This window comes from Triturus cristatus, chromosome 12 (assembly GCF_964204655.1).
Source record: "Triturus cristatus chromosome 12, aTriCri1.1, whole genome shotgun sequence".
Lineage (NCBI taxonomy): Eukaryota > Metazoa > Chordata > Amphibia > Caudata > Salamandridae > Triturus > Triturus cristatus.
Window position 1 is genome coordinate 408,509,300 of NC_140595.1, and position 16,041 is coordinate 408,525,340.

The 16,041-nt window shown below is 41.1% G+C and overlaps 1 protein-coding gene across 6 annotated transcripts in view; it reads left to right on the top strand.

The window, feature by feature from the left end:
• Positions 1-16,041, top strand: part of ZNF536 (zinc finger protein 536) — a 1,078,439-nt gene that overhangs the window by 840,654 nt on the left and 221,744 nt on the right. For 4 of the 6 annotated variants that reach the window (XM_085640136.1, XM_085640135.1, XM_085640138.1 and 1 more), the window contains one exon: positions 8,270-8,310. The exons of the other annotated variants lie outside the window; for them this stretch is intronic. In XM_085640136.1, coding sequence (XP_085496262.1) covers positions 8,270-8,310 — 41 coding nt within the window. The remainder of the gene's footprint in view (positions 1-8,269; positions 8,311-16,041) is intronic. 6 annotated transcript variants of the gene reach the window in all.

The following is a 16,041-nucleotide window of genomic DNA, read 5'->3' on the forward strand; positions in this document are numbered from 1 at the left end:
CTCTCCCTCCATCTCCCTCCGTCTCCCCCAGACTGCGCCTCAATGTCTCCCTCTCTCTGTCACCCTCTGTCAACCTCTGTCTCCCTCCCTCTCCCTCCCTCCGTCACCCTCTGTCATCTCACCCCGTGTGTGTGTCAGCCCTCAGCCCAGGCTGAGACAGCTTCCCAGTGCGCACACACAAAGAAGCACTGAGACAGCTTCCCAGCACTCACACACAGCCGGCACCCGAGTACTTCACAGGTCTTTAAAAGACCATTTACATGTTAATAATAAAGCTTTGTTGTATTTCACCTCTTAGGCCCCTGCATATCCACTTTGACAATCACTGGAATCCCCAGGCCCCCACAGAGCAAAGTCTAAGTGTCCGGGCTGCTAACACAATTTAATTTTTTTTTTAAAACACATGTAGGATGTCTGCAAGGTCCGCGGGCCGCCGAGGAAGGCTTGCCGGGCCGCTGGCTGCCCGCGGGCCGTACTATGAGTACCCCTGCAGTAGGGCAACACTCCTCCACCTTAGTGGAGGAGGCGCCCCTGAGACTTATACATATTAATGAGATGCTCTATATTTTATGTGTTGAGGATGGCACCGGCCTTGTACCCCACTCTGGGTGCTGACAGTTATTCGAGAATGATAGAGGAGTTTGGAAGATGGCAGTAAAGAATACCCATAAATCATACAGGAAAATGGGGTGTCACGGGTAGGTGAAGCCCTTAGCTTAGATGTGGGGAATGCTAGGAGAATAAAAGAAATGAAAATTCCATTTTTATACTGAAACTGAGATACACACCTGTTCCAAGAACACATTGGGTTTAGGAGTGAAGCCTGATAGGAAGGCACTGGCTGGGCCAGGGAAGACTTGGTCTCAGGACGTTGGTTGTTCTGTGCAGTGGTCGAAGGGAGAGTGAAGAGTAAACGTCAGCAGGAGTGGTGCAGACTCATTTTCCAAACAAAGGCCATCTGATAATGAGCCTCCCTTGTATAGTTTTACCAATCTGTATATGTCAGTGTCATCTGTGTGTGGTGTTTCAATGCATGAGTTAATTGGTGACTATTATCATTATAACTATAATTAGAAGACAGACAGGGAATCAAGCATGACCCTAATCATGGGCCAACTCAGACTATCTGGAAAGATAAGGATTCACTCCTGAGACCCCGAAAGCCACACTAATGCTGGTGATGATAATGCTTAGATTTTCACAAACATGGTCTAATCACTCTCTTTCCTATGGATGCCTTTTCGAAGATCCTGAAGACCTTGTGGCCCTCCAGAGAGAAAATACTATTGAGCAATCTAATTTCCACCAGTCAAGGACTGCATGAGGGTGATAGCACATTCTCTTAGTGTGCTGTCCAAGGCTACTGCTTTAGAAATGTGTTTTGCCCCTCTAGCAGGCTAGCATGCACACTCACCATTGTGCTAGGCAGTCAAAGTATATTTTAATTGTCAAGTTTGATGTGGTTTAACTCTATCCGTTGGCCGGCTGAGAATACCAGCACCAACTGAACCAATGTACAATATGATACAACTATGCAGCAATCTCATATCCTTATAAATCAGGTGTCAAAGTACACTTTGCTCATACATATGGCATAAAGTACCCTCTAACCTACATTATTAGACTGTTGTGTGTGGCAGTTCCCTGGCCCTAAAGAGGAATGTGGTTGAAATATGATTTTCTTTATAAGGTAAACAGAACTTCGAGATGACTTTCAGTATCCTTTTAACATCTGCAGGCAGAGGGTATTTTACTCCTTATAATACACGTTCAAACTGTTTCCCTCCCCACAAAAGGATTAAATCCTTGATTTTCTACTCTTTAATATGAAAGAGTAGGTTACAGGCATGTAAAAAAAATATTGAATCTGTAAGCGGTTTCGTATCAGTTACATTAAAAACACTGCATTTCAGGATGTGTATTACCATGCCCAGAGATTCCTGCTCTCTTGTGAAGAACTCAAGCCATTCAACAAAAAAAAAGATACTGCCTATAAGGCATCCTTTCTGCTAATGATTATTTATTTCAGAGAAATATGGTTCACAACAGCGGAAAAACTAGCTTTCTAATTCATTGTTTAAAAAGCATTTATAATTCTGTGTGGTGATGTAAGTTTCACACTGTATTATGGTTCTGGCAGCAGGCACTGCAATGTCGCAAATTAACTGCAATACGTTATTACAGTTGATTAGTTATTTCATTTTGTTACTACGACTGACTAATAATGTCACATCTAGACAAATGAGAAGATTAGAACTATACTACAACCTTTCTTTTATTATAAATATATACAATTGATTGAGACTTTGTTCAATCCTTAAAAAATTGGTAGATGAATCACTCTTTAAAGCCAGGACTTATAACTTGATGGAAGTCCCATTTGTAGTCACCAGTAAATATCTGACTGACAGTGTGAGCCCACAGTTTTACTACCAAGGAGACTGTGGATTTTAACAAAGTATGGTTTGTATGTAACTTTCATTATCTCCTTTCCCTAATCTGTAGTCATTGAGTGCTGAAAGTCCTCGCTTCTTTTCTGCCTCCGTGCTCAGAGATTTTTGTGCAGAGTATTGATTCAGGAGTTTGCTACTTAATTAGTACAACTGTCAGGAAGACCATGATCAGTGTTCAAGAGGTTCTGAATTTCTAAATAATATGTACTTCTGATAGTCCTTAGACTTCTCTATAGAAGATTTACAGATAAAAAGAAGCAAAGATACATGCTCCTGTAGGTAATGGGCCTCCATGGTCCAAAAGGGCATATTGGATTGATCCTAATAGGGCTTAGCATATGTCAATGGTTCACCAGAATAGATGACTCCTTGGACATTAATATGAATTTTTGCTTCAGCCATCAGATCATAAGGGAATTGATAATTTGAGGAAACTTCTAGGGAAACTATTTTTGATACTCTTAAAAAGATAAACTGAACTGTGAGGGCTCAGATATCGGATAGTAGAGGCATAACTGCTAATTTTGAGAATTTAAAGCACGCTATTACGTTAGCACATCATGTCTCTTTGCTTTCTGGGGGCATGAAGTTAACGATAGACATTTGTTAGACAAATAGAATCTATTGGACATTCATTTGTATTGCAGTCTATAAGTCTGTTTTTCAACTAAATACAAAAAAAGTGTGAATGATAATCAATAAATCATGCGTTTGTTAAGGGCTACTACTCACCTGTGAGGGTCTCAAGGCGCTGGGGGAGGGGGGGTTTCGCCGGTTCCAGTCCATCAAGGAGGGGGTACATATAGTTGTTAGTTTAATAGTTTAATCTATGGCTGCTCCTGCAGGAAGGTTTCTTTTTTGAGTGGGACACGATTCGGTGTGAATCTTTATAAAAGAATTAGAGGTCTTGGAGCAAAAATCTAACTAAGAGCTCTGTTAACATGGTACAAAGAGAAAACTGTTTGTACAAGGGGTTATTAGAACCTTTTTTGCTAAAAGTAAAGCCATGTCTGATATGCGAAAAACTTTCTAATGCTACTTAAATACACGGGCACCATGAATTTTTTTACATATGAAGAAAGACGGAAGGGATGGGTTATTATTTTTTCTTTTTCCCAGTGTAGAAATCCTCCGGGCAATTCAAGTTTGTGAGAACACATAAGGGCATTTTAATGTTCTACCTAAACTCTCACAAAAGACTTGCCTGGAAGGCTCCACTGCGGCAAGCAAGAGATCTCCTTAATTTATTCTTCTTTCACTCTTGAGTAGTGTTGCTCAGGATATGGAGGGTCTTAATTGGTGCCATAATTAAAAGGGAACTATTTTAAAAGAAATATAAAACTTTTAAGATCCAAACTAAGGGGCTCATTATGATGGCAGACGGACTTCAGCCCATCCGCCATCGTCACGGGAATCAGGACCACCTGCCATATGGCGGCGGTCCTGCACATCAAATTACAATATGACCGCCATTGTTGCGGCCATAAAAGGCATTTTTAAAATAGCGGCGGGTGCTGCTGGCTGCAGCGCCCGCCATGATGTTAAAAATGCAGGTTGTGCATTTCCTTGCACTACCTGGCAGGCACCACGCGGTGCCTGCCACCTGGTGCAGGGAACTGTAGTGCACAATTACATTGCCCAACACAAGGGGGGCTCACAATGGACCCCCAAAGAGCATCCCCACCAGCCTTTGAATGGCGGTTGCCCGCCATTCAAACGCTGGCAGGGATTCTGCATCCTAATGTGGCAGATGGTGCCTGCTAGGCACCGCCACAATTCTGGGTATGCTGGCCGGGGCCGACAGGCGATCGTAATGATTACATGTGTCGGACCCATGGCGGGCGGGCTTTCCGTCCTCCAGCACACCACCCGCCATCCTTTTCTGGCGGGCGGAGATTGGCCGCACAATGGAGGTGAACCTGCCAGCGGCAGGTTGCCGGTGGCGGGTTTAGCACCATCGTAATGACCTCCTGAGTTTATAAAAATATTACTGGTACAGGTAAAAAACCTAAATGACACTAAAATGTTAGGAAATGTAAAATGGAGACAGTGAGATAATTATACGTATTTTCAATCAAAATTAGTGGGAATAAACCCATGTCTGTAAGAGATGTGAAAAGAAGTCAGGAAAAAAAACACAAGCACTGCTGTGTTTTTTCAAGTTTTATTCGAATGATGTGAGTGTTGATGTTTCTCTAATATTAGCAAATTGGAATCTTTTCATTTATAGCAGGATGATGGAAACACTGAGGCCCTATTCCTACTGGACCTCTCAACCATGTTATGGTGGTTGATGACCTGAGCCAGAATGGGCTACATGGTTTGGTTCTTGCACAGCTTAAATCCTTTTCATCAAACTGTTCTCAAATGTTATCCCTTTCTCAAGCAACAGCTTGTGCAGGTAAGAGCTGTGGGGCGGTGGCACCGGGTTTGGGGGGGATTCGACAGACAACCATGAGGCAACATTAAATAAAGAATTAATTTTCCCTCCTCTTCGTCTGTCAAAATCCCCCCCCCCCCACACCCAGCCCCACCGCTCTTACCTGCACAGGCCGCTGCTGCCTTTCTCCATTTGGCTCTGCTTATGGCAACCATTTGCTTTGGAGTACCCCAGGGTTTTTCCCTCTCTCCACTCCTTTTCAATATTTATTTCTGACCTTTATCCCGACTGATTAGATTCTTCAAACTCAATGCACTTTCATACATTGCTGACAATGAGATCATTTTATAAGACTAGTCTGTCCCAAACTTAGTGATAAAACTGAAGGACAGATTAATCGCTGTGCAGCAATTGATTAACTCTAATCTACTAAATTTGAAGGCAGGCTAAATAGAGTTTCTTCTCCTGGGTAAAAATCATGCACTCTAGAACAATATACTACGGCCAATGGAGCAGGGGTCCCCTCCATCTGTCCCACACAAAGCTAAAATACTGGGAGTCACAGTCAACTCAGATTCACTTCTCTCTGCACATGTTTATTCTGTCACCTACTCATGTTTTCTGATATTATGCATGCTCAGGACAGTCCTTGTTTCATTCCTTGAGACAAGCATCCTGCAGTGATATCTGCTCTAACTTTATCTCTTTTAGTTTTCTGCAATATTATTTTAGTGGCGGCTTCCGGGATATATTTCCATAAATTGCTGTTCATCCAGAATTTTGCTGTACGGGTTATGCACAAGCTGCACAAATTTAAACATATCTCCAAGGCTAGCAGTGGTTTACACTGGTTGCCTTTTGAACAACGTGTCCAGTTTAAGGCTCGGTGTATTGCACACTGTATCTGGTATGGTCAGGAACAATAGAAAATAAAGAAAATCCTGACCCCTTATACTATCAGCCTTCTGCTACATTCTGTTAACCACCTCCTGTTGATTGTATCCCACATGAATAAGTGGACTTCTGGAGGACCTTCTTTCTGTCATGTGACACCTTAACTCTGTAATTTTCTACCTTGGAGTATAAGTCCGGAACAACCATATGACCTTCAGACAAGCCCTTAAAATGTTCCTGTTCTGTTAAGTCTGTTGGATTTTAGAACTCCATGTAGCTGATTTTATCTTCAGGAAACCTATGAGTGCTAATGCACTTTAGAAATAATAAATATATGTACATTTATATCAGTTCTTAACATGCAAATAAGTAAATGCTGGTCCAAAAATCTTTCCTTGGGAGGCTGAACGAGGAGGGGGTACATGCCAGGGAGGCAGGCCTTACATTCCTCACTGCACCACTGCTGATGCCAGAGCTCCCAACACCCTCAGATTGGCTCTACTGTTGAACAGGCTAGTAAACAGCCTGTGCTCCATGCATTCTTCTTTTCTTTTCAGTGTGGTTTATGGAAATAGAAGAAAGGGTCCCAATGGATTCAGTTGTGATCCTTAACTATTTCAAAGTTTTCTGTTTCCATGTCCTTAGTGTATTTAACAGAAGGGGTGGTGTGATGTTTTTGTAAGGTAGGGGAGCTACTGACCTAGTTCAGTACAGTGAGGGATATGGCAGAGACTCCAGCCCACCTGCAACCACCAGCACAAATAAAGTACTGCCTCATATTTGGAACATTTGTTATCAAAGTTTCTCTCAATAGTGGTTGTCATGAGATGTATCCCTTTGGTGCCCATGTATGACTTGAAAGCAAATGTTTCTTCTATTTGGCATATGGACCATTATCTATTGCCATCAGAGTTACTGTATTGATGAGGTTGTGCACCTTCCTCTCGAATTTGACAGAGTAGATGATTTTACCTTACCAGCGATACCCTCTGCTGAAATTGTGGAGCCCAGTCTGAGGCTACAAACAGTTGTGCACAGTATCATTATGGGTAGCTTCACTGCACTGAGAAACAGTTAAAGCAATCACTAGATTTGTAAATGACGTGAACAAAAGGTTACTCTTGGGGCAAAATGTGCAGAGCAAACCTTACAAATAAACACACACCAGGTTTGTGTAGAAGTCTGAGAAGGTGTTAAGGTTACTTAAAAAAATTATGATCATGACATAAGTCTGTTACATACATATTTACTGAATTTACCACTTGATAATAACTTATCAACTTTCTGTGTTTCTCAAAATGAGCTTCCGCACCTTGTTGAGAATTAACAGCCCTTTATGACATTTTTAGAAGCATACAGAGATATACTAAATATTTTCCACATATAATAAACCTGTATTTGATAAAGGCAAATGCAATAGGTTGAACTACAAAGTAAACCCACTTTGGTGAAAATTGTTACAGTTTTTCTAATCTCAGCTAATTTCCTTGTACTGAACAGATAATACCACATTAAGGCAATATTTAAAGCCTCTGTTGCCTAATCATGCAAATTGTCTAGAACAATCCAGAAATCCAAGCATGCAGCCAGCTACTGTATTACATACAAATAGTTGGGCTTATTTGCATATGTTTCCCATTGAGGTTCTATGTGATTTGAACAGTTCACTTTAGTTTCCTCTCCTTGCTTAAGTTTGATAAGAGGTAAAATAGATGCCCAAAGTTTTAATGTACTTTAACCTATTTATTTATTCTTAATTGTCCTGTTACTTCCACTTGTGGATCAGTTCTAAATTTTCATGGATTTTACGGGGTCTTGAGTTGATGAAATGTATTTTAAAGTGTGAACATGCCTTCAATAGAGTGGATGTTTATTATTAATGAAAATGTACATTTTATTGATAGCCCAAAAACCTTTACAGTGAATTGTAATAGTGACCTTTAGGAATGCACCTTCACCTTAGAAGACTGAGGAAGTTATTGTCACCGTGTCAGTGACTAAACCATGAACAGTGGCATTTGTGCAGCTTCACTGCACACATTTCTTTTCACAACTCATACTTTGTAAATACACACAACCTTACTCAAACAGACCTGAAGTGCTCTGTGTGTCACATGTCAAAATGTAATGTCATCATGGAGAATGATTTGCATCTAAAGGTGAAGCACAATTAACATATATTAATATAGATGCTATGGGAGAGTGGCATAAATGTCCCTTTTCTTTGGAATGATATACGTAGGGTAAGTTCATATGTTTCTATTCCAAGCATCACACTTGTGTTGTTACCAGAAGTCATATTAAGTAAATGTCACCCAGAACCACACTGGACTTCTACAGGGTTAAAATGTATAGGTTTGCCCAGAAGCTTTTTAAATCCTCTAAAATAAGCTCTGAAATATATGAAAGACAACTTTAGCAAAATACTTATCTTTAAATTTGTATTACGTCACATAAGTTTGAAATTCTGCATTGTTTATGCGCCATCTACATTCGTGGTCATTCCTCTGACATGCGGTACTTTCTTTTGTCTTACTGACAGATGGTTGTCAATGAAAGATTTTCAAGAGAAAATCCCAGCAGGTATTTTAAAACTTTTCTTTTTTCTTTTTAGTAAAAGCATTTTTTCATTGCTCTTCTTTTTATTTATTGTCATATTTACTTATGGCTTGTTCGAAGTTAACACACAAGACAATACTTTTCTAAGTGTTTTTCCGGGACTGAGAGAAGTTATGCCATTCCAAAGTTTTCCTAGAATTTTGCCTTTCATAATTTTTCAAAAGACATAACAGTTTAGTTGTTCATGAAAACTTCCATGATATCTACCCATTTCACAAACCAAATGGTTTACATTGATGGACCATGCATGATGCTCCAAGCGGTTACCTTTTGGCTAGGTTGGTGTTCTATAAATACCTCATAGAGAAAAACATACATATATATCTTGCTATGGAAATGCAAAGCTAATATGATTGCTGTTAGTGTGTGAGTGTCCTGTCCTGTATATTTGAGTCAAATATTTTTATTTCAGTTAGTATAATAATGTACTGTTCCTTTTAGATATCTGTTAATGACCAATTAGCCTTACTTTTAACAGTTGATTATATTCAAAAATGTTAAAATGGAATTAATACTTATAGATTTATTGTGTAAACCCTTTCTTTCACTTTGAAACATGTAATGCATATGCAGAAGACTACTACCAATTTATGAAATGCGAACATTGACATACCTGTTAATGCGATGCTCTACAATGTATAAATTATTCAATTGATTTCCTGATTTCGTTTGATTGTGTTGTTTTTCAGCCACATCAAATTTACTGTAGGCAGAACATGCTACAAAAATTATTCAGGTGACAATACAGCACATAAAAAGAATCTAGATTGTTTAAAGACAATATGAGTGTACAATGTCATTCCACAACTTGGACAGGAAGCAATACATTTTTTACTTTTATTAATTAACATTATCTTATACTATTGAGGACTGACTCAGTATATAGTTTTAATCTGGGGTGGTTTATGAATAAACAATAGTACATTTGAAAATGGTCTTGCATGTGAGTGAAGCAAATGGTAGATGTAACATATGGATAAAGGTCACCCATTTGTGATAAATGTACTTAGGGAGAAGAAATCAATAAGTTTTGATTTCTCTTTAGGGGTGCACAAAGAATACATATGGCCAATCATGATGTGTGGAAGGATGCATCTCCCTCACTGTCACATGTGTAGGAATATCTCTCCTTAAATGATCCTTCTTTCACCCTTTAGTAGTGTTGATGTAGCTCAAGATTTACTCCTATGAGCACTGTTCCCACCAAGGTGCGCGCGTGGGCGCGCTCGCACAATGATCACCCAGAGCGCGCAGAGTCGTCGATTTAGCGCGCACACTGCGAGACATCCCTTCGAGACCGTTCGCGCCGCCGCTTTTTAAACGCGAGTGGCGCGAATTCCATGCGGGATGCAGAGATGGTGTAGCAGGCACGCAAAGCCCATTGTGCTCACAGGGCTTCAGCTTCAGCCCCGCCCCCTCCTCCCATCCTGTGGGGACCCCCGGGCTGAGACAGCTTCGCGGTCATAGAACAGCCGCACCCGAGTACTTCACGGGTCTTTAAGACCATTTGCAAGTTAATGAGCCTTGTCGTTTTCACACCCCTTCTTAGAGCCCCTGCATCTCCACACTTCATACTGATGGAGGAATTAGCCGCCACCCCGCCTCCCCCTGTCTCAATGCTTGTTTGGTCGGCATTTCAAAAAACATGCTCTGCTGGCAACATTAGGAACATTGCTGAGAGAGGGTGAGGAGGTAAAGTTTGCTGGCACTCCGCACGTAACTCCAGCGGGTCATTTCATTGGGGCAAAAACATTGTTTTTCCTGTATTGAGCATTGAGATAGGGAAAAGCTACAAGCATAGCGGGAGGAAGGGAACCTGTAAGGAATGGAGAGGGATGGGAGGGGAGAGGGAACTCTTCCCCTCCCATCCCTCTCCATTCCTTACAGGTTCCCTTCCTCCCGCTATGCTTGTAGCTTTTCCCTATCTCAATGCTTGTTTTGTTCAGCCTTTCTGGAAACACGCTCTGCTGGCAGCATTAGGAACAAAGGTGAGCGGTGGGGGATGGGTGGGGAGGCTAAGTTTGCTGATGATCCTGCACGTAACTTCTCTTTTTTCCACAGGAATAATTAGGGGACTAGAAGTAACAATGTCAAGAAATAAAAACACCACATCCTAATTTTTGAGAAAATGTTCAATAGATTCCTAAATTCGAATTTTCCAAGCTCCAAAGTCTTCTTTTTAATTATTTTGTGGTCTCCCCTGTCCTTTAATATCTTCACATATTTATCACATGGCACAATTATATATTGCTTAAAAATATTAATAATAAATTAAACAAGCATTTGCAATGCATCGGTCTCGCCTTGGGGACCTTATATGTATTTAGCTATGCAGCACATTAGTCTGGGTGCTGAAACATCTACTGTCCTTTAACATGGAGGGAAAGTAACAAACTGCGTGACACGGCGGGTATGGGAACACATGTAGAGAAATATTGCCTTTCAGAGGGAAATGTGATAGTCCAAAGCTCTGTTTTTAATATAAAAGCAGGGCCTTCCGTGGTCTTATCACTGAAAATACAAGACTTGGAAAAAAAGAGATGGCAGCAGTGGGAAGCAGGGGTCTTACGACACAGACTAAAAGAGGGTTCTTGGAGGGGAATCTTAGCAGAAAACGCAGCAAATCAGGGCAGAAACAAAAGAAGACAGCTAGGTGGAAAGCATTGAAGGTGAGGCCCTGCAGAACGGATGCACTGAACAGGACAGAAACTGCAGTAAAAGAGGGTGTACAGTGATGATTCAGTAGTGGACAGAGACCGGAGTAAACTAGGATGGGGAACGGAAGTGTAGACGAGGAGGGCCCGGGGCTTCCTCACCACGCCGGGCTGCTGGAATATGCGCGCTGCTCATGGCTCCGGAGTCTGTGGCTGACACGGTTTGCTTAATAATTAGAGGCTTGTACACATTTCTGCGGGACAGACGGGTACAGCGCGGGCGGTGTTTATTTAATAAAGAGCCGGTGAAGTAACTGCCGTTTCATTGTCAGTTTACTGATGTTTGCAGCCCTGATGTTTGGGCTGTGAGAGGCGCTATGTGGGCCAGTTCTCTCGGATCCCCTCCCGGGGAGCACCGCACCGGCTCCTAGTAATGACTGCAGCGCCTTCTGTTTATCGAAGGACCTGAGGGGCTCTCCTTCCCCCACTCTTCCTCCCGCACTCCTTGCCCTGAACCCAGGTTTTCAAAAGCATCCCTGCGAAAACAGGAAGAGGGGAAATGCACAGGTCAACTCTGAAAACACAACGGAAAATGCCTAGAATGGGGCCTGTGGTAGCCGCGTGCACCTCCTAGTCTTTTGGAATGAAAAGAAGGACTGAAAATAAAAAACAAGCATTGGAAAACAGACTACCATGTGATCACGCACCATTTAGGCTTATCGAGGGCTTAAATTCCAGACAGCAGTACTTTAGCGACAGCGTCTCTACCCGCACCAAAGAAGCTGTGTTCAGGACCTTTTAATGGCCAGTGGAATTTCATTTATTCGCACAAAGAAAAAACACAGCGGTTATGTGTTATTAAAAGAACCTATTCAATAGGCGTTACATGTTATATTCATCAGAAATATATCTAAAACTCCAAGTATGTTGACTTGGAATCGCCCGGACCCATGAGCTCTTGAAACAGAAGCTCTTCTGCTTTGCATTCACGTTTTATGAAGCTGGAAGTGTAAACAAATTGCTACCTACAAAAGCAGTTTCCCTAGATTCAGCTGTCCTTCACATTTTATCCCTCGCCCATTCCTTGTGTGACCCTCACGGTACTGCGGTGGCACTGGAAACAGTCTGCCAAGTATCCTGCATTCCTAACGGAAAGTAGAATTACAATGCCCGAAGGCTTTACCAATTGTATGCCACTGCTTTGTCCTTCGTGGTGTTGCCTGTCACCATTGTACTTGAGTAGGTTAAAGGGGTGCTCAATGACGGCGCTCACCTCGAGGTTCACCAGCCATTTAAGAGAGGATGTGGTCTGACGGCTAGATTCTGACTTTGGTGCAGGAAACCAAGGTTCGAGCCTCTGAGTCCCGTCCACATCCTGTGAATAAGGACAAATCACTTAATCTCCCTGTGCCTGAATGTGTCCTTGTGTAACGTAACCGGTGCTCATGTATAGTGCTCCAATACCTTCGGGTCGAGTTTGCGCTATATAAATCTGCATTAAAAACAAAACCCCAAAAAACATGGCCTGTACTGCCTCGGTGAAGGCAATTGCAAGTGAAGTTCGGAACTCAAAAATCCTGAAAAGGGGCTGCGGTAGGGTGGATGCTAGTGTAGCCATACTGAGTTGAGCGTGACCTCGTTGAGACGGCCCCACAAGGTTTGTGAGCTCAGTGCTTGCTCCCCAATGACACACCAAACATACCAAAACATTTAAGCCTCCTGTTATTGTTAAGATTGCAATACAGGCTTGACTAATCAAGGGAACCAAGATGTCTACAGGAAAAATGAAATCCGGTAAGATCGGATAACAGGCTGTGCAGAAATGATTGAATCAAAAAAAGCTCGCATGGAAACCCCAGACAGACATTGTGCCAGTTAACACGACTAAAGCAAGTGAAAGCCATGGCAATCCATTGAGACCGCCAATACAGACATTTGGGAAAATTAACCGTTGCTGTAAATTTATGTTTTTAAAAGAATCATCAGCAGTCATTTATTCAACAACAGAAAATATTGCAGAACTGCCAATCCACTCATTCCTCAAAAGTCAAATTCACTATTGAATCCAGATCAACGGTCCAGCATAAGTCCATCTATGAATTTAAAAGCAACAGCACCTGGAAACAGTGAAATGTCAGTGGATGAAGTTATCATGATACAGGCCCAGGTTCACGCACCAAGCTATTCTTATTCAATGCCAAGACCTCACCCAAACAAGCACTATCCGCATACAAACAACTCCATAATTGACTCTGTAGAGGAAGCGGAGAACTCCTGGTTTCGCTCAATTTTACTAGCAAACCATATAGATCTAGTACAGGCAACGGAAAGGTAAGATCATCAATCTGGTTGATGATCCTGTAGGGCATGAGCAATCTGCTACTTAAATCTCAGATTCATCTGAGCAATTAACCCAAGAAGAGCTCATTAATGAACATTAGTCTGCATTTAGCGACCAAGTAACATTAACTCTGCCACAGCCAGAAGACATCAATGGAAATACATTTGATGGCCCTTTGTTGAACGCAATTAGGAAAATAAAGACCCCACATACTGTTGTCTTTACTAATAAGAATGTATTTCTACCCAAACCAACCCTTTTTACCATCATTAGTATAGTGAAAGATAAGGGAAAAAAACATAACTCTTTCACCCATACCATGCAGTTTGCAAGTAGCTCTTTGACACTTCATAGTTTACTGTCCTATATCATAATTGTAATTTATGAACTGCACGTAACAAAAGGTTCTCTACAACAAAAGCAGTAACCTACTGAGCTATCAACAGAACTGTATTTTATGTGATGTGTATGGTACACATTTTTGATACAGGCATACTGTACTACTTTTATGATGAGTCAAAACGGCAACCAGACAAACATCTCTCTCCAGCAGAAATATTAATCACAGGAAACCTCCTTTACCTCGCAGTATCAACAACGACTAGCCTTTGCAAAGCATTCGCTTTACCACAAGTTACTTTAACCCAGAAGTTGTTACGACGACTTGCTGTAGGGGACTCGTTTTTGGACTGGTGACAAACTATCTATGACGGGATATCCAAACATTACTCCGTAGCTTGCACGTCTATTTATAAATATGTTAAGTAATTGTGTATATATGTGATCTTGTATAGGCTCCCAACATTCCCCACCCTATGAACAGTCCTTGAGTTTAGGTTCTTCAGTAAAATCTTATTTTGATATCACCATTGGAGTCCTGTGCTTTTCTAAACCCAAAGTGTACTTCCCTGTGTAACCAATTCATGTCATTTCGTGTACATCTAAATTGAAAACCTGCCTTAAGACACTTCATGTGGCGCTACATGTGTGGAAATGCACTCTTTTCACTTTTTTAAGCAAAGGTTTGGAGTGATATTTGGCGCTGCACCCACATATGCGGTCTGGTTCCCGGCGCACATAGCCTTAGTTGCAGCGCACAGAGACCTTATACTGCCGCACACAGAGGAAAAAAATTAGAGGGAACATTGCCTATGAGGGTCTTGGTGGGTGAAATGATTAACAAGGAATAAGTTTTAAAAAATGCAACATACTTAAAGTCCAAGAAAAGTTTATACAAATATTACAGATAGATCAACAAAATTCCACTAAACTTTCCTAAACAGTAAGATGGAAATAGTGAGATAAATATAAATATAACCATGCTCAATCAAAATTTGTTGAATCAACTGTTAGCATGGAATTTAATGGAAATTAATCCATCTCTACGAGAAATATGAAAACAAGTCAGAAACTAGGCACAAATCTAGCTAGTAAGTTATGGAGCACGAAGTGTGGTGGTCTGAACTAATCTAATCAGGTCACTTTCAGAGAGCTAAGGAGCCTTGAAATCTGCAATGGTTAATATGCTTCTTGAGCAGATGGGTTTTCAGCTTATGTTTGGAAAGGAGGTGTGAAGGAGCACACTTGATTTTCTAATTTCCAGAGGGACATTTTCTACAACCTTGGAGTGTAACTTACAATTTTTTTTGTCCCTGTGGCCTTGGCAAAATATTGATTAGCATTCTGATAAGGATTTTGCTCCAGGGCTTTATATCTCACAAATTCTACACTATACCTCAAAAATAACCTTAACAGTTTAGATTATTGATTCAGATTTGGCTCCCCACCGAAGGTACCAAACAAGTAAAATATCCAAGCCTTTTGATTGCTTCTAATACTCACCCCAGGAACAAGAGTAAATTATTCAATTCTGGGTCTGCTCTCAACTTGTACTTTTATGTGGCATGATTACAGGGGTGGCTCATCATATCTGAGCCTGGTTGGGGGAATATTTGGTCCTAATTCCAAAGAGCGTGTACAGCAAGCTACCCCGATCCCCACCTCAGCAATACACTGAGTGGACTTCTCCCCCACTTTTTATAAATGGGCTGAAATATCCAATTTGCAGCAACATTTTCAAATAACATTTTCTAAAAAAATTATAAATTTTACAGGTAATTCAAATAACCTGTAAACAGAATTTTAAATGATTTACTATCACTTCTAAAATGTAGAAGCATCTCTTTTCATGAGTGCCACATATAACTTTAATTTTTTCCTTCTGCTCTTTCCTAATAGATTGTCAGTCACATAATATATCTAGGGTCCTACCTAGATATTTAGGTAGAAATCATTGTATCAGACTTTAGGCTTGGAAAGTATTCACACACACAAAAGAGAGCTGTGTCTTGGGTTACAGAGATTGTACTTGTTCCTGCTGGAGCCATATCCCATAAGAGACAGCAAACTTTGAGGGAGATACCTCATGCAGCAGAATTACATGAAATAATTGTAAGGCACTAAAAATCTTTCAAAATACCTCAAGAAATGCTTCCACATATGACATCAGTAATAAGAATCTGATTTAGAGTTTGGCAGAGAGGGTACTTCGTTGCAACGGACTGACCTCTCCATCAAACTCATGTTCTGCTTGCCAGATTCAGAGATCGAGGGACCTTAAGTACGTCGACTACAGCCGTGATATGCAAGGAATAGCTTTGTCAGAACAGGATTATGTAGGGGGCATGATCTGTCACTGAC